Source organism: Hermetia illucens, chromosome 6 (genome assembly GCF_905115235.1).
Source record: "Hermetia illucens chromosome 6, iHerIll2.2.curated.20191125, whole genome shotgun sequence".
Taxonomy (NCBI): Eukaryota; Metazoa; Arthropoda; class Insecta; order Diptera; family Stratiomyidae; genus Hermetia; species Hermetia illucens.
The window spans coordinates 36,467,558-36,487,257 of NC_051854.1; the positions used below are offsets into that span (position 1 = coordinate 36,467,558).

Below are 19,700 nucleotides of genomic sequence, written 5' to 3' on the forward strand. Positions count from 1 at the left end.
TTAGCCATTAGAATCGCTTGGCATGTCAGTGAGGACTATACTCACAGCGACCACCAGGCAATCTGCGGATTGAGTTTTCGCAGAATGCCGGGTGGTATGCTTGGCTGGACAGTGGACAGTGAAAGCTTTCGAGGGGGACACGTTTTCCACGGTGCTCAAATGCGACATATCCCTGAGTGGTACGGCTGGAGAGAAAGCCACCCAGATCACTCGATGGGTGACGGAAGCATGCGATGCTACTATGCCCAGAAGGCGATTGCTCCCCAGTAGGCAACCCAACTACTGGTGGAACAACGAAATCGCAAGTTTGCGAGCCGCATGTTTTCAGGCAAGGAGGCTTTGCCAAAGGCTTAAGGGAAAACCCGGTGGCGACGGTCGAGAGGAGGTACACAAACAATTGCGTGGCCGCCTAAAGGAAGCCATTCGGAGGAGCAAAAAGAACTGCTTCAAACAGCTGTGCGACCATGCCGACATAAACCCTTGGGGTGAGGCTTACAGAGTGGTGATGAAAAGGCTGCGGAAATCACCCCAGGTGATCTGTCCGCGCCTCCTGAAACAGATTGTTACCACTCTGTTCCCTCACCACGAAAATAGGGGAAGGCAAATTTTTGTCCAGCTAAATGACGGTATAATACCGCCTGTAACTGTGAGGCAGCTGCGGGAAATATGTGGTAGGTTCGGTGACAACAAGGCCCCAGGTTTGAATGGCGTCCCCAACCGAGCTTTGAAACTGGCAGTGAAGACTAGGCCCGAACTTTTCGCCAACACCTTCGAGGCGTGCCTAAAAGAAGGAATATTTCCTGCCCAGTGGAAAAAGCAAAAGTTGGTGTTGCTTCCGAAGCCTGCAAGCCACCTGGAAACCCAGCGTCGTATCGTCCTATCTGCCTGTTGGATACAATGGGGAAGATGATGGAGAGAGTCATCTACAACAGACTCCTGCCCATCGTCAAAGCCAGCAATGGTTTGTCGGAACGCCAGTTTGGTTTCCGACGCGCCCACTCTACGGTGGACGCAATTGGCATAGTGGTAAACCTGGCAAAAGGTGCACTGATTTCTGGCGGCTGCTGTGCCGTGGTGGCGTTGGATGTCAAAAACGCATTCAACTCGGCCAACTGGAATAGAATTAAACGGGCGTTGGCTGACATAGGTGTCCCCGGATACGAATACGATACGATACGAATTTGGTGGAAAACTACCTCTCAGAGAGGACTCTCTGGTACGGGACGGATGAGGGCCCCAAAGAGTACATTGTCACAGCCGGGGTACCACAGGGATCAGTACTTGGTCCCCTGTTGTGGAATATCATGTATAATGGGGTGCTTGCTCTTCCCGTCCCAGAGGGGACTACGATTGTCGGCTTTGCTGATGACCTAGCTGTGGTTGTTGCAGCAAAACACCCAGACGATGTGGAGGTTTACGCAACAGAAACAGTGAGAGCGGTAAAGTCCTGGCTAGAAAAGGCCGGGCTGACCTTGGCGGACGCGAAAACGGAAGGAAAAACGCAGGAAAAATAACACTGTAAAAGGGAAGGTCGATGGACATACGGTCGTATCAAAGCCGACTATCAAATACCTGGGGGTAATAATTGACACCAAATTGAGTTTTAGGGAACACCTAGAGTATGCATGCCAAAAGGCAGTCAGTGCCACCACGGCATTTGCAAAAATGTTGCCAAATATTGGTGGGCCGAAAACTTTGCAGGAGATTGGTGCTAGCCGGAGTGATGCGCTCCATCCTGGTCTACTCGTCGCCTGTGTGGGCAGAGGCGCTTGCAAACTCTCAAAGACGCAAGCAGGTGAACTCGGTTTACCGGCGGATGGCTTTGAGGGTTTTGCAGTGCTTTTAGAACCACATCAGATGAGGCAGTATTGGTGGTGGCAGGCATGATCCCGGTTGACATTCTGACCAAAGAAATGAGTGTCCTGTACAGTGGAAGACATATGGGTGTGGCTTGAGCGAAAACATGGGGAGACCAACTACCACATTACCCAGTTCCTCACGGGGCACGGTGGTTGATACAGGCAGTATCTGCACCGCTTTGGGTTGGATGATTCTCCGAACTGTCCCAGATGCGATGGCATACCGGAGGATCCAGAGCATGTGATGTTTTACTGCCCACGATTTGCGATGGAGAGAAGGAGCTTAAACCAGGTGCTGGGCGGGAGCGGGACCCTGGAGAGCTTGGTTACTGAGATGCTGGAGTCCGAGGAGAAGTTGCTTGCGGTTGGCTCCGCAATCATCCAAATGCAGAAGGAGTTGCTGAAGGAACAAAGAAGGAGGAAAGCTGGAAATAGGAGAAGAGTGAGTGCCTAAGAGCAAACTTACCCCGCGAAGTAATACCTCAATGGTGGTCCCGCGGGGCTGGAGAGACCGGGGGTGGTTTTTAGTGGGTGTGAATCCTACACACACCCGTTGTAGTTCCGTCGTTCGGGCGGCGGAGCTGCCGCGGACATGTCTTTCTAAGATTTTCCACTTCCACAAAAAAAAAGACGTGTATGTCTATCTTTGGCTGTTTGTCTGTCTATGTATCTGCTCTCAGGACTGCCTGAGATAATGAAGTATCCGTCACCTCGGGAATGGTCCCGATTAGCATTTTGGCAGATGATATGACCATCTATAATGTGAAGTTAATCTCCCCTTTATCGTGGACGAAGGACCACGGAAGTAAGAGATTTGTAAATAAATAGCAACAGCATTGCGAACGTTCGGGAAAGGGTCGGTGGACTTTACCTGATCCAGACCAAGTATTCTTTTGCTTTCCAAGACTTCTGGAAGAAGGGATGAGTTTAGCGGTAAGTCTAGAAGGGGTGCAAAAATCTGGTGCGGAAAATTTTAATATATCAGGAGGATTAGAAAAGGGGGTGGTGGGCTATGAGGCAGAGGAAAGGTACTAGGCAAATAAATAATGGTTTATAATTTTTCATGTTATTATTTATTTTCAGATTATGTTTGCCTTAAAAATAAAAGCCTTGAAGTAATAAACAAATGCAAATACGAAAATATCCTTATCGAAGTGTGCACTATCTTTCGAAAAACAGAAATTCGAGAATTACCAACTAACAGATCTCAGCATAAAAATATCTTTTTTCTTCATAGTAAACACTTATGCTGAAGAAAGTAACATAATGGATGTAACAAGTTTTCACAGATGTAACCAAAACAGTCGAAACGGGAAAAGGAAAACGCGTTTAGAAAATTAATTCCGAATGTCACATCAATATTTCGAAGTTCATATATATACATATATATAATATATATTATTTACATTAAATTTGAAGTACATAAAGCCATTAGCTTGCTAATTACAGTTTTAGCAACAATCCATTGTAATTTGCAATATATTTACTTTAAAAACAATTGTAGTCGTCTTTGAGTCAATCACTTTATATAATACTGCTCTTATATACACATAGTCAATTACAGCTATTATCTTACTCCTAAGTGAAATTCAATTTTACTTTACAACAGACTCCGGAATCAACAAACTAGAGCTCCTACTTGATCTATGGGTAATCCGTGCCGTCCTTGTACTAGAGTATAGTCGCCGAAGCTGGGGGAATCCCCTCCAAATGTCGTGAAGGTGAGACCGGAAGCCACTTGCACCTTCGCACTGAATTCTCGTATCCAATTCTAAGGATTTAGGTCTAGATCTAAGTATTCTACTTTCTTTGTTGCTAAACGTACTGCAGATGTGGGTGTTGCCTTCTCTTTTGCTGTAGCAATTAATTACGCTATTTAGGTGAAATACAACTAAGGAAACGATGAAAATGGGAGCTGTTAAAACGCATCTTATGAGACATAGTGTCACATTAGTTTTATGCATAGAAAACGCTGTTGTGTAATAAATACTAAAGTAGATAAACATATTGACATATAGACTAAAAGGTAGTGATGTGGTGACATGTGATGATGAGCTTGGCCCGCGCGCTGCATTGCTGCTGGGAATTCCCCTGGAAACAGAATGAGAGACACCTGTTTAATTATTATCTTTTGACTGCTCTTAGCTTCATTTGTTCGGAAATTTAGATGAAAACCTTAGGGCTATAGAATTGCAAGTGGTTATTTCGCCTAGTTTGGTAGAGTATTATATTAAACATTGTGCACAATTGACCAACCTAGGGGGGAGGGGGTGGGGGGATCCCCTGACTTCTAATAAAGTTACAAACTATCTTTTTTGATGAAAGATGAGGGAATATGCACCTAAACTTACCGTATTCTGTACTGCAAATAATAATTTGGTTAGTAAAGTTAATACCTTCTGATCGGCACACTCTTTTCCCGCAAGTTCCCATCGGGTTAAGGTCTAGTGATTATGGTAAAATTTTCAACTTCCTGAGAACAATAAGGACTAAATATTCTCGTATCGTCATCATCATCAAAAACGGTGCAACAACCGGTATCTGGTCTAGGCCTGCCTCAGTAAGGAACTCCAAGCACCCCGGTTTTTCAACGAGGTTTACCAATTCGATATCCCTGAAAACTGTTTGGTGTCCTGACCTATGCCGTCGTCCCATCTAAGGCAGGGTTTGCTTCGTCTTTTTCTTCCACCATAGATATTACCCTTATAGACTTTCCGGGCTGGATTATCCTTATTCACACGGATTAGGTGTTCCGCCCACTTCAACCTGTTGAGCCGGATTTTTTTCACAACCAGACGGTCGTGGTATCGTTCATAAATTTCATTGTTGTCAAAATCGTCCATCCTCATGTAGGGGGCCAAACATTCTTCAGAGGATTCTTCTCTCGAACGCGGCCAAGAGTTTGCAATTTTTCTTGCTAAGAATCCTGAGGAATACATAAGGACTGACAAGATCATAGTCTTGAATAGTAAATGTTTTGACCCTATGGTGAGACGTTTCGAGCGAAACAGTTTTTGTAAGCTGAAATAGGACCTGTCGGCAGTCAGAAACCGTGCCCGGATCTCATCGTCGAAGCTGGTATCGGTTGTTACCTTCAGTAATGTACAGCTCAAGATATCGCGCCGCCTGCTCGATCAGAATGAAGATAGACTGTTCATCCCGGGTTGTTCTTCCCATATTGTCAATATCGTCAGCGTAGGCCAGTTGGTGAGTGGACTTGAAGAGGATGGTGCCTCTTGCACTTATGTCTGCATTCCGAATCGATTTCTCTAGGGTCAAGTTACAGTCTGTTACATAAGAGCGTGGTCACTGTTAAATAATAACAATAATTGATTTTTCGAAAATTCGCAAATTTATTGATAATTTGGTCGTCAATACTCAATGCAAATACCTCAGTAGCAAGTCCAATCTCCTGCATTGTCAATTATGGCCTGGCACCGTCGGGGCATACTTTCCACTAGTTTTTCTGCAATTCTACCGGAAAAGACCTCCAAATTTTCCGAATGTGTCGAGAAAGTTGATGTAAATTACATGGCTTGCGTCTGCGAAGCTGCATTTTCACCAGAGCATCCGGTGACTGAGATGGCCAATCTAAAGTGACAACTCCGTTTTGCGCCTTCCACTCGCTACACGCTCGACTCCGATGTTTCGGATCGTTGTCCTCTTGAAGGATCCAGCTTTCATTTTTCTTGATATACCATATCTTAATAGATGGTAACAAAGCCTTTTAATATATTTTATTCATTTTTTCGGCATTTAAATTCTCGGTAAATAAGAACAAAGTACCGAAACCTTTGTTTGAGAAGCACCGCCAAACATGGACCTTGACGGGGTGTTTAACAGTCCGTTGAAGCATCCTACTGGTGGAGGTTGTCCAAGCGTGTTTGATGCTCGGAAATGCCCAGAAGGAGGATTCATCAGAAAAAATTACGTTGCTCCAATCGCCGTCCAAGTTTTCCTTCGCCCATTCCACTCGTTTTTCAACGTGTTTTGCACTCAACATTGGTTTTTCCAAAATACTGCGATATTTCAGTTTATTGGCAAGCAAGTGCCTGCGAATCGTTCCGTAAGATATGTCAACACCTTTTGCTTTCAATTTTACAGCAGCTCCACGTAAAGTCAAAGTTGGATCTTTCGAGAACAATGCGAGAATCTTTTTTCGTCTTTTTTTGAGACTTTGCTTGCACTTCCGTGATCAGGAAAATCATCAACGTTACCGACCTTTTTATAGCGATTTATCCACTTGCTAACGAACTGCTTCGACTTTCCCATATATAGAAAAATTGCCTCAAAGCGAGAGGCGTAAACAGCACTAATTTCGAAAAACTACTCAATTGAAGACTAAATTTGACAGAGAGCTGACTTTTTACAAAAAGCATGAAGGACTGAGGTGCCCTCTATGTCATAAAAAAAGAAACAGGACGCTCTGATTATTTATCTACGTGTAACAGTGACCATGCTCTTATGTAACAGACTGTAAGCAGGATGCATGATAGGATATCGCCTTGCCTTAGACCGTTGTTGATGTCGAACAGTCTTGAGAGTGATCCTGGTGGTTTTATATGGTTCCGCATAATGGTCAGGGTGAGCCTAGTCAGTCTTAGCAATTTCGTCGAGATACGGAATATTCTCATATACTTCTTTTCTAATTTGTGTATTAAGACCTGAAAGGATCAAAATTGATGACGCGCAGAGTAACACAACCGTTGTAGTGTTCGCTTGCTCAATTACAAGAGTCTTTCTTTGCTCTTAGAACGCATATTGTTTCATCTACAGAGCCATTACGCTCACCCACATCCTACACAGTGGAGTTTTTAGAGTGGGAAACTGGAAAGTCTTTAGCAACTCATCTTTTTTAACCACAGTTAGATACTTTTTTATGTGAACCCGAAGATGCAGATTTCGAAAGCTTTCATATTTTTCAGGAGAATCGACTAAACAAAATTAGTCAAGCTATTTCCACCCGAGCTGTCGGAAATGACCAACTCTAATATTGGCATTTCGAGAAAATTCAGTCCGAGGGTACAGACCCTGGAGAAGACTATGGAAGCTATGGAGGTGTCCTGCCTTAAAAACGCAGTCCCACAGAAGCTGTCTTAACACATATAAGAGTGTTATTAGGACTGACAAAAAAGTAGCCAATGAACACAGAATTGTGTCCTTTCTGAGGAGCTCGGACAGGACATGGAAATGGGTTTCTGGGGAGATAAAATAGCTAAACGGCATAGCACAGAGTGGGAATGTAATATGCTGGCTATTACGACAGAAGATATTATATAAATCCTTACCAAAGATAACATGGGATATTAACAGTGTCTAGCCATACTCTTCATTCCGAAGATGGAGAAGCGAAACCACAAAGGAAGGAAGGACTTCAGATCTATAACCTTGGTATCTTAAGTTTAAACCTGGAAATAGGACTAGATAGATCATCGTCAAGCAGATTTCAGCGTGTGTGTCTGGAAGAAGATTTATTGAGGTAGCCACAGACGATGAGAACGATCGAGGGGACAATCCATACACTGTTATCCGTAAATGTGCGCGGCTAATTTCAACGCAGTTGTGTACTGGCAATTTTAGACTGTCTATGAGCATGTTTTTGTATATCTCTTGTGCGTGGACCAGAATAGCTATGGGAAAGATACGTGGAACATAAAACAAGACAATGGGAGAGAGTTAGGACAGTACCGGTAGTTTTTGGGAGTGAGTAAGCGAGCTCCCGCCTGTTGACACTCTTTTCCCGGAGTGCTTCATTGATGGATAATTTGGGCAGCGATGCCGACTCCAGACTCCCTCAATTCCCAACGAAAATTTGTTCAGCTTCGGCCAGCTTAGGCAATAACCACGAGGCGGTTTTTCGTTTGAATATAGTTCGCACCCATGACGTGTTTACAGATTAATCTGGGGGAGCGAATAATATCCCTGAACGACTCCGGTCATGCTAGTCTCAGGGCAGCGGTGAGTTGTCTCTGGCCTGGACGAAACCGCTGTGTTTTTTTAGCTTTAGGTGTTAGCCCAAAAAGAGGAGTTCAGGAACGAAGATAGCGGGAGAAAGTTTTTTCTCCAATCGGTCAGCTGTGTCAGTCTCAGCTCTTCCTAATATCTAAATAAAAATTTTGAAAGAAAATGGCTACTCGTCGACAATCGGTTTCGACAATCATTACACTTGATCAAGAAGAAGCAGGAAGATGTTAAAAGTGAAAGAAAGATAAAATTTAGGACGTCTAATGGATGCCTTGAAAAATGGGCGGAAAGTAATCTGGGCAAAATTCATAGGGAGCAGGATTCGCAAGGATTATCCTTTGTTCAGCTTAAAGCAAGAATAGCGGCGCTGTCCGAGTTTATCAAGGACCAGTCCATTAGGATGTTTTACACCAGGTTGTAGCAGAAAGAAAGAGTTCTCCAGGAAGTCGTAATCGGATGCCTCGACATAGGCGACACAAGTGGCACCTAACTTCCACTTGCACACCAATGCTGAAGTATACTGATGAGGAATAGTCAGCACTGTTGAGATTTTTTTAAGAGAGAGTTAGACTAACATTTGCGGCGGAAGAAACAGGAGAGGTCCTTACGGCGATAAGATGATGATTACGGCCATCAAATAATTTGAAGTAATTATCGTCGCGAAGCTCCATTTTAGGCAAGTGCAAGTATGGCTCTGACGAAAATGATGCTCAACTTAGTAGGGATGCAGTATACTTGCTTATGACCAGGGTGGAGAGCTTCACTTTGCTCTATGCAGTGGCAGCTTGGAAAAGGGCACTGCTTTTATTATGAAACGAACTTAAACTGAGTGCGTTTTAGAGGAGAACATCGCTAAGGATATGTCTACCTTCAGGATCGTCTCAGGTGATGCAGCATTCACCATCAAAGGCATGATGCCGATTAACAGTTTGGCAGATGCTATGACGAACATATACTGTAGTTTGTGTATCAGGATAAGTCTATCTTTTCTTTATCGCAGGCGAAACGGGTACTCCCAGTGTAAGCGTAACTTGAACACCTCCCCTGATTTTTAGTGGGAAAAAATTTCATGCACTCGCGTACCCAGACCAGGGTTTTTTTTATGATTTCCGCTTCCTTAAAATAAAATGTAATATTGATAACGAGCTTCCCTAAAAACCATTATTATGTACTAGTCTGGGAGACTATCCGATAATACCAATTCTAAAAGTCAGGATAATTGCGGGAAGGTTGGAGAACAACCAACTTATATAAATCGTCTGCTGAGAAATGCCTCATGGTGGAGTTATTTGATGTAAATCTTGTTTATTGGATGGGTTTTGAAGAAGCTCGATAAAATCAGAGTTAATGCAGGATGCGGTGATATTTTTCCAGAATTGAGGATTCAGGGTAATTTAGGGAAGTTTAAATGAATTATACTTGTGGTTTGCATCAGTGTGGCCTAAGTAAAACGGGTACGGCATTATTTACAACGTAGAGTATCACACCGGACAGGGGGCAGAACATAGCCATTCTCACCGATAGTCAAGCAGCGATCAAGGCACTGAGGTCCAACCAGGTGAACTCTAAACTGGTATGGGAATGCCTTGATAGACTGAATACACTCGGCTCGTCCAATAAGGTCTGGATACTTTGGGTTCCAGGCCATGCTGGGTTGGAAGGCAATGAGGCAGCGGATGAACTAGCCAAGAAGGGAGCAGGGATGCCTTTACACCGGCCAGAACCCTTCTGTGAAATCGGAAACGGTTTCATGGCTATGAATCCAAGAAAAGAAGAGAACCGGTTGAGGGAACTATATTGGGCGGGCCTACCAGGGATGGAGCAGTCAAGGGTGCTTATTGGGGGATACGAACCCATGCCTAAAAAGGATTGCTTAAACCTCACCAAAAAGAACCTCCGAATCATAGTGGGAATTCTCACTGGTCATTGTCGGCTGAACGGCTGAACTATCACCTAGGGAAGCTAGGGATATCTAGGGACACTGGCTGCAGGTTCTGTGAGGAGGAGGACGAAATCTCTATGCACGTCCTGGGACAGTGTCCGGCACTTGTGCAAAGTAGGTCGATACATCTGAGAGAACATTTAAAACCAGATGCAAAGCTGAAACTTCTGGAAGTGGGGAACATACTAAAGTTCCTAACGGTTACAGGCCTGCTTGAGATACTATGATCAACAGGTACACTATAACCAGTAAAAGGGGCACAATAGTTCTTCAAGGACGCGGTGCGACTTTCCCTTAACAGAATAATAATCATACCGGACTTGGAACTCTAGCCGATAAATGGTCAGAGATTAATATTGTCCATTAGTGTAAAGTGTTTCGACGTAGTGATGGATAGAAAATTTAACTGGAACCGAAACGAAACTCCCCGGCATACAAGTGCTTTGCGCTCATGCTCTATGGTTCTGAACCTTTCATTACGTCTTTTTATATATGCACATATACCGTGGCGTATAATGCTGATCAATTGTGAAAACTTGAACGCTGGACTGACAGGCCTTATAGATACAGGAAACTGAAGCTGAACCTACAGATCTGTGTAACCTGTGTAACTTCAACTGACTATACCCCAAGAAGGCTTAGCCTTATTCTAACTAGAAGTATATGGAAGAATTTTGGTAGTACAAAGCCCTGATCCCGGTCAAAATGGACTGCGAATTTTTAGCTGAGCTCTATTGGGAGTTGCACGATCTTGGGGGGCTGTTTACCCTTCCGACTCATAGGAGAGGTCTTATCAATCTGGGAGGTGTATCAGTTACTTAAACGTTTGTGACTTCTTATTGAAGCGACTATAAAAGCATTAGAGGACTCTACTAGATCGTCTGAGTCATATGAGCATGACTGGAAACTAGCGAGCTGACGAGCTAACTATATAAGGCTCAACATTGCGTGCAGTTGTGGAGAAGAGAGGGAAATTCTTATAAATTTCATTTGGCATTGGGCGTTGATGCACGATCTAAGGGATGGTTCTAGGGACAAGATTCCAGAGCTCTTAGTTCTCAATTGAGTTAAAAGGTCAGGACCAGGGAGGTACTCCTAATAAGTTTTCAAGTCTAAATTTAAGGTTAAGTTGGTTTGTGGTTTTAAAACGCAATTGCGTTGGCACTTAAACCCACCAATCATGATTAATCCTGATAGAGGCGTTATTTTAAATCTGATTGAATTGAATTCTTCCAAGAGCTGAATATATCTTTCTGGGTGCTGACCTGAGACTTTTTGATGGTCCTGGACCATTCAGTAACCTCTGCGGTGTTTTTAACAGGAGGACAAAATGGGACCGCGAGGGACGCGAGGGGTGGCTTGCTTGGGACGTGTGGTTTTTTACATAACAGGGTGAGTAGAGAGGTGAGGACAATGAACATTGCTTTTGGAAACACGACTAGTTTCCATCGAGGGAATACAGAAGGAGACTTGATAAGTTGAGCTGATCGTTCTTCCCCATTGCCGGATGCTGATAGCAGAGGAGTCTTTGAGACTAGAAATTCTTTCGCTAAAGGCGTTTTTATCGGCGCCTAATATTCAGTAAATAACGTGTAATTGAGAATTAAATCTAGAAGCGGATCTGGTAGCAGTTTCGAATCCTCTTTAGTTTCCCGAAATTCCAAAAAAGTCGTCACTATGGTTCCAAAACCGTGGTTACCTCCGAGCGTTGCTGTTTGAAGCTCCCACGGGGGAGACCGCAATTTGATGGAACAATTAGCAAATATTTAAAAAGGATGCTGTTCGGACTGTTGAGGACGAGAAGATAGTGATTGAGAAATGGCGGCCAGGGAGGGGCTCGTTTCCAACCAAAACAGTATCGAAGAAAAATATTCAACTAGCCATAAACGGAAAAGAAAAAAAAAGAACGTTAAAATAACGCATTTGAAGGAAGTAATGTGGCATATACATATATTAAAACAAGTCAGGAAACCGAAAGCTGGACGCTTCAGGTATGAAACGTTTTGTGTATTTCTTTTATAAAGACATTTGAGTGTGAATTTTCCCATTAGTACCTATTATTGACTTTCGGGTGATATTGACATTCACAATCTTCAATTTCCAAAGGAGTGATAACTTTGACCCATTATAACTTTGTTAGTAATACTGCGATTTCCACCAAGTAGGTAGGTAGGATCAAGCTCTATATTATAGTCTACATTGCTGCAAAATGTGATGCTAGGATGACCTTAAGTAAGGTTCTACAACCAATTACTGAAAATTATAGTAATATACTATTATTAACTTTATTTGAAGGGATATCGATATGGAATATGGTATTTCGGAGCCTAGCAACCATATAGTGGCGGCTTTTTGATTTTTTTCAGATTTTATCGGTTGGGTAGTTTCTGAGAGCGGCCCCGTTAAATTAATGATCACTTTCGACCCCCCGTAATCCCCGCCTCTAAGCTTCGGAAAGTACTAACCGAGATCTTTCATTCGATACCCAACATGACTATATTTGGTGAAAAAAATGTACACCCCCTTTTTGCATGTATGGGGACTTCCCCTTAAATCCCACGTAAAAGGATGTAACTCACTCTATGCGTGAGCGTTTATAGTTCCCACCTTTGTACCAAATTTGGTGTCAATCGTTGCTACAGTCTCTGAGAAAAATGCGTGAGACGGACAGACAGACAGACAGTAAACCGATTTTAAGGTTTTGTTTTACATTGACATTTTTAAATTAAAAAAAAATTGTTATTTTTCGAATGTATTCTACTGAGTTAAGGCAAGATTCCCGAAAAATACTTTGAAGCACTTCCACATTTTATATGCTATTATGATATTAATTTTTTTATTTTATTAATAATTATCACATTCAGTGGAAATTAAGGAGAACTTCGAAATCTGGAATTACAAAAAAAAAAAAATAGATCGTAGACAATGCGCCTGAAAACAAAGCTAAAACCACTCGATTGTGAACCTTTTCTCTTGACAAAAAAACAAAAACAAAAAGGGATACCAATATCTTTATCATAACTCCAATAAACGACAAATTTATTCGAAAAAAAAAAGAAGAAAAAGATTTGCTACCCACGATTTATGAAACAAACAGGTTACAGATTATATAATTAACCATTAAAAATTAGTTTCAAAAAAAAAAATTAAAGAGATATTTTTTTACTGGAGATAATTACTTGAGAAAGAAGAGAAACAGACAAAAGTGTAATCTTGGTCCACTCGATTATTTTGGGTTCCCACTCATTGCATTTGAAGTGGCAAGGGGTGAACGTTTAGGTTTGGGTGGGCCGCCGCAGGGCCACATCATGTCATCTGGCTCCTCATGAAGAAGAAAGGAAGACGGGGCCACTCGTCGAGTAGGTACCAGAATCGGCTCAAAGCTAGTGCTTCCCCGTCCTTCCCGCGCGCGTAAGGTTTTTGTGATTAAGTCCCCTTCCTTATTAGGCCTTTTGGCCCGCCTCGAGACAACATGTCTCCATTAGAGTAGTTTACTACGGGTGGGTTTAGTTTTTTTTTGTATTGAGTCAAGGCACGTGAATATAATCTCTGTGTCCTGACAGGGAGATAATGTCTGAGAATCAAGAACTTCTAGCATTCGGGTTAGCTCTAGCACATGACATCTGGTTCCACATATTATCTCGCGCAATTGGTATTCCCGACTGGCAAACCTGTTAGGGGAGTTTGGTTGGTTGATGGGCTTGGTGACCGTGTTGGTGCCAAAGTGGTGTAACGCCGTATTCCCTTCGCAACACTTGCCTCTTCCTCCTCCTTCCTGTTATCATACGTCGTGTTGGAAGTCATGAAGCGTACAGTAAAAAAATGTATTTGTATGGTCAAAGGACGTACCGGTAAGTACGCCTAACATGCTTTGTCGATTTGCATTTGCATCAGTGGAGCTGAAATAACCCTAAATATCGAGTTTGACTGTTCAATTTCCTTCCAACACAATACAGTATCTTTGCGTTATTGTGGATATGAGCAATTTGATCCCTTTTTGCAGTGAAAGTGCTCACTGGGCACAGCTAATCACTTTGTATGCGTTTTCATATGTCCTTCCCCGCGCTTGACTGGGTTCCGTTCTGCAATTTTCTCGTATTTCACTAGTCCTATCTACACAGTTCCATTACAGCTTCATAGTTGTGCCCTGAAAAAGCAATTTATTCTAGGGCCGAAAGGATATCCCAGCCGACCTATATTTGAACGCCTGCTCATTTGCTCCCTAACATGATTTTAGTGGAAAAATTATTACCAGAGGCTACCATAATGCGAATATCCTGTGGATTTTTAAATACCTACTTTAAATACAGTTTATATTTACCATTTAGAACGTGCACTGAAACGCTTTTGCTCCTGGCGTTAGACGGATTGCATTGGTATTGACCGGAATCCGAAGGTCTCGCGTTCTTTATGAGCAGAAATGATGTTGTGGTTTCCCCTTTGATGGTAACCACCGAAACGCCGCCTCTTGGCGAATCGTAATTTATGATCTGGAACAGAATAAAGTTATTAAAGTCTGCAATTATGGCTTAATCACGTTAACCGGCTTAAATTTATTATGTGCAAAATTGATTTTAATTCCTCGTAACAGTTAATCTTATGCAAAAAGGGAATCGGCTAATTAAAAATCAATGGGTGAGTCGTCTCCCAGGATAACAACTACACGGTCCCAGTGCTCGCCGTGGCACTGCATTTATTTGCATGAAAATATAGGTCCAGGTTTACTCACTGCATTGTTATGATTCCAGAATATGTAGGCTGGGGGCTCTGGAGAGTTTAAAATCACACATGTCAAATTTATGGTGGAGCCAGCCTCAATATATAAATCCGGGGCACCTATGATTTCGGTCGTCGGCTCTGCAAATGGAAATCAGGGAAAATTATACAGTCATTTCGTGAAATTTAATTAAGAGAAATGTATGGGGCGTGCCGCACATCCATTAAATTTCGTAAATTAATGCTTATTGTAAAGAATAGTCAAATTTAGTGAGATTAAATTGAAACAACATGTTCACTAAATGAAACAATTTTACTTTATTATTTTCAAGTTAACAGCACACGCTATTGAATTGGAATCAAAAAGCGAATCTATTAATTGTATTGCTGCAATTTTTGGCAGTCACATATGTTATGTTTCCAATATGTTACATGGAGCGTTATGGCGGAATATCATATTCTCTATTCAATTGAACCAGACCTTGAGATATTAGAGCCCAGAGTAATACCAACTCCAAACTATCTTTCATAATCGCAATCTAAAAAACTGCCAGAGAGAGAGAGAGAGAGGCTTGAAACTTTAAACTGTAATTTAAAATCACTGGACTCCATCTCGACCAAGTTTACCGAAGGAATGGTGAATCCAATTCAGACCCCCATGCACCCCTTGGTGGGTTGCAGCGCATCAATTACACCTACGCCAAATGCACTTCAGCTCTCCCAGGACTACCTGAGATGATCCCACTCCTTCTCTACTGTTCTGCGTCAAGTGTTCTTGGTGCGAACCACTCGTCGGCCATCTTGGGAGAGTGAACTCCACTGCATAATGTAACCAGCAATGCAAATGTTGTCCCTCCTTAGTGTGTGAACAATCCACTGTTACTTTTGAGGGGTGTCAGGTTTGTGGGCGACTAAGTTCTTCTTTTGTCAATATCAGGCCAGAGTACTCCGATAGTATGATGCAGGCAGGTATTCTCAGAGGGGGCTCGATTTCCATGTTTCATTCCCATATAGCAACACAGGAAGATGTAATGATACGAGTGGATATTGGAGATCAGGTGTGTAAAAATGGTCTTTATTATGTCCATTGCCACGTTTGTCCTCAAAATGTACTGCACGAGTTGAAGCAGGCTGATGTTGAGCTGCCTGATGCACTGAGTGCGTGTTCGGGTTCGAGTCTCGAAGCGTAACAAATTGCTCTCGAACCATTCCTTCAACTCATGAAGCGTCCGTCGCCCTAGCATCCCGCGTGGAAGGATCAACCCAACACACAGGATCTCTCCTCGCCGCCTCATGCCACCGTCAGTCGTCACGGCGTGCTGGCAGGTCAAGCTCAGCTGAGCTCCATTGACCTGGAGGTAGCGTGGAAAGAAGGCGATGAAGGTCGCGAGACCCGTGATCTCGTCGATGTGACATGTTGTTGATAAAATTTAAAAAAAAAAATAAAATAAAATTGGAAACGACCAAAAGGAAGTCCAAAAAAAAACGAAACTCTAAGGCGAAAAGAGGCAATAAATTGGAAAAAGAAACAAAGTATATATATAAAAAAAAAGTAAAATGATTGAATCAAATGAAAAGAAGAAACGAAGAAAGAAGAAAAAAGAACAAGGCAAAGGAAAGGAAATAAATAAAAAAAAATCAATTAATATAATAATCAAAATCGAACCAATTATTCAAACATTCGCGATAAGAAAAGAAAATTAATTACCAGGACTCCTCTCTCTCTAAATTGTCAGCTCCTGTAATTAACTCCCGCAAAACTCTCGGATGACCAAAAAACCATCCCAACCTCATAAACTTTTTCCATCTGTGTGCAGAAAACTTCCACACACAGTGTTTTTTTATGAATAGACAACAATCGAGTTGCTCCCCGTCGAAGAATATTAAATAAAAAAAAAAAAACAAGCAAAAAGGGATCGCGAGAATTCAGTCTTCCTCGTCTGAAGTCAGAGAACAAAGTGAAGATGAATCATTGAGGACGGAACGGCACAGCATATAGCCGACTACCTCCGTATTCCATCAAGGACTCATCTCACCCGTCACTTCATCCCTACGAAGAAGAAAGAATATTTAATTTTCTTCAAATTCTGAAACAAAGAGATAGCCATTTCACATAAAGGTAGGGAAGGACACTCCTCAGAAGCTCGGACGGCAATACCTTTCAGCTTATAGCCGCAAAGGCCCGTAGATCCAGAGGCTTCTGGGAGGCAATCACCTACGAGACGTTAAATCTCAAGACAAACACAAAAAACGACTAGGTCTTATGGCATTCTACTAAGGATAGGACAGGAAACTCTACGTTACAAGGTGGGAAAGGAAAATGAGGCTTAGGAACACTTGCTTCCGGGGAAAAAGGCGTGAAACCTAAAACTAGAAATCTGAAAGCAAGTGTACGTGGAGCCTAGCCGGGAACAATATTGAGAATCGAATGATTTTCTATCCGACACCATCAAACGAAGTTGGGAGCCGGAATAGGCTATTTTCCACTTGATTCAGAAAACCTGCAAACAAGAAATTAGGCCTGAATCCAGGAAATGTAGGGCCCCACGTTGGGCGCTATTTGTAATGATAAGAGTGGTTATAGGTGATCAGGTCGATCATCCTGAGTGGCCGATAACGACCTAGAGGGCAAAGCTGTCCCAAAAATCTAAACAAATTGGCTAAATTGATCGTGAAGGTCCACCCACAAAGATTGAAGCTCCATCAAAGTGCTCGGTCGACACGTTCTTGCACGCCTCTGTGCTAGCCAGGCACGGGAATGTGACGGGGGGGGGGGGGGGTCCTTTGAGCGCTTTGATCCTTCACGCTTCACTACTACAAATCAACGTGTCTATTCCGATATGTGGGTCCGCACCGGATTCTAAAATAGACGCTAATTAGGATTTCGCGACGGCCTATCGAATGATAAACAGAACGCGAACTAAAATTGGAAATTAGAAAAGAAAAAAAAACGGCTCGACCGCGCGCGTGGAGCCGTAAGTCTCCGATCCTCAGAGGCCGCGCCTCATACAAGATCTGAGGCGGAAGAGACAATAATTGAGACGGTGATCCGTCGTGGATCTTCCCTTCCTTGATCGCGGCATTCGGATCCGGAGACTTACGGCTCCACGCGCGCGGTCGATCCGTTTTTTTTTTCTTTTCTAATTTCCAATTTTAGTTCGCGTTCTGTTTATCATTCCGGTGCTGACCTACGTATCGGAATAGACACGTTGATTTGTAGTAGTGAAGCGTGAGGGATCAAAGCACTCAAAGGACCCCCCACATTCCCGAGCCTTGCTAGCATAGAGGCGTGCAAGAATGTGTCGACCGATCACTTTGATGGAGCTTCAATCTTTGTGGGCGGACCTTCATGGTCAATTTAGCCAATTTGTTTAGGTTTTTGGGATAGCTCTGCCCTCTAGGTCGTTATCGGCCACTCAGGATGATCGACCTGATCTCCTATTGAAACTCTTATTATTACAAAGAATACTATCACGGAACAGTCTCAACTTGATCTTGGTGTTGAGATAACTACATTTCCAGATTTTAGAAAGGTAGAGAAAGCGGATCAAGCACGTTGATGCGACGGGCAGCATTCAGGTTGGTGCTACTGTCGGCAGAATTGACGTTTCCTAGATATATAAATTGATTAACGCAATACACAGGTGAAGCAAACAAATGTCGTCAGCGTAGTCCAGTTGAAACATGTCATGATCCATTGAACTTCTCCACGTCCTCCGGACAAATGAGCATGAAGAAATAATATCGGTGACAAGATGGAATCCTGGAAAACTTCACCTGCACCTCAAATTCCTCTGAAATTTTTACTCGTTGCTGCATGTGATATTTTCCGCTCTGATCCTGCATACGGCATGCTCGAAAGCTCTTTCGAAATTAATGAAGTGGAGATGTAAACTTCGTGCACGATTCCAGAATGATTCCTAGGGTGTTGATGTGGTGAATGTAGCAGGATCCCGAGCGGAAACCAGCCTGCTCTCTCTCTCGGTTCAGCTTTCGAGATGTTCTTTGATGCGTTCCGGGATTATTTCAGCTATTATCTTTGCGACGGCAGGGAGTACCCAGAAACCGCTTCAATTGTTGCACCCAAAACGGGCCCCGTCGACCTCTTCAGCTGCTCGTCACCGTGGATAAAGAGTCGACGGTTAAGGTATTTTACGGGATCATCGAAACCCTTGCGACCAGCGCAATAGAGGGTATTTTGAGGCCTAGACACCATATAGTCGGAGCTTCGGTTTTTTTGGTTTAGTGGTTTCTGAGAATGATTCGATGAAAGAAACTATCGATTCTCAATCTCCGCTTTCCCCGCTCTTGCAGCAAATGGGAAAAGTGAGATTAGCTTTGGAAAGTACCAATCTATACTTTTCATTTGATACTTTACGTGGTTATACTCGATGCAAGGAAAAATCTTACACCCCTTTTTGCGTGTAGTAGTACCAACCACACCACCCCTCTTGTGGTGGCACAGGGGAGATGTGAACCACCGACTGCTTCGCCTGCAGTGTAACGCCTCCGCCGAAAGGGATGCAGATAGCCATTTGGAGATGCCTTGGCCAGATCCAAGCTCGTGAAAACACGGTAGCTTCCCAATGAATGTACAAAGTGATGGATGAGTGGAAAAGGGTATCGGTCGGGAATTGTCTGAGTATTCAGACGCCTGTCATCTCCGTAAGGCCTCCATTCGCTGTTTGACTTAGGAACTATATGGAGTGCAGATAACCAACACGTATTGGAAGGTCTACAGATACCCAGTTTCATGAGATCATCGAACTGTTTTTTTGCAATAGCTACCTTCTGGGGTGATAGGGGACGCAGCTTTGAGATAATCGGGGAGCCGTTAGTATTGCTGTGGTACTACATATCGTGCTTAACCGGTTGGGAAAAACTACTTTTAGTAGTTGCGATTGTCGGTAATGTCTTTGAAAACAATGGAAAGAGTGTCTTGTGCCCAGGTGGAAACGACGACTTTAAAAAGGTTGCGGACTCTATTGGGGATTTATTCTGCAGGTCCACAAACTGCTCATAGTGACAGAAGAAGTTTGCGCCTAAAATGAGGGTGTTAATGTCAGTCAAAAACAAGCCGAAACTCATGTCCACTTGCCTGTAGCCATAAATGCGGATGGGAGATGAGTCGCGACGGCCAGTCGTAGAAGGTTATTGAGTATTAAGGTGTTTGGACGGGTTACGCGAAGAACCTGAAACCTTCGCGACTGTGTCGACTG

The 19,700-nt window shown here is 43.1% G+C and overlaps 1 protein-coding gene across 3 annotated transcripts in view; it reads right to left on the reverse strand.

Moving 5' to 3' along the window:
* Positions 1–2,915: 2,915 nt before the first annotated feature.
* The window catches only part of LOC119659532 (zwei Ig domain protein zig-8-like), a 294,573-nt gene continuing 277,788 nt past the window's right edge, over positions 2,916–19,700 (reverse strand). For 2 of the 3 annotated variants that reach the window (XM_038067672.1, XM_038067671.1), the window contains 3 exons: positions 14,495–14,622; positions 14,087–14,255; positions 2,916–3,972 (listed from right to left, as the gene is read on the reverse strand). In XM_038067672.1, coding sequence (XP_037923600.1) covers positions 3,455–3,972; positions 14,087–14,255; positions 14,495–14,622 — 815 coding nt within the window. In that variant the 3' untranslated portion in view covers positions 2,916–3,454. The remainder of the gene's footprint in view (positions 3,973–14,086; positions 14,256–14,494; positions 14,623–19,700) is intronic. The other variant, XM_038067673.1, reaches the window with a different exon arrangement.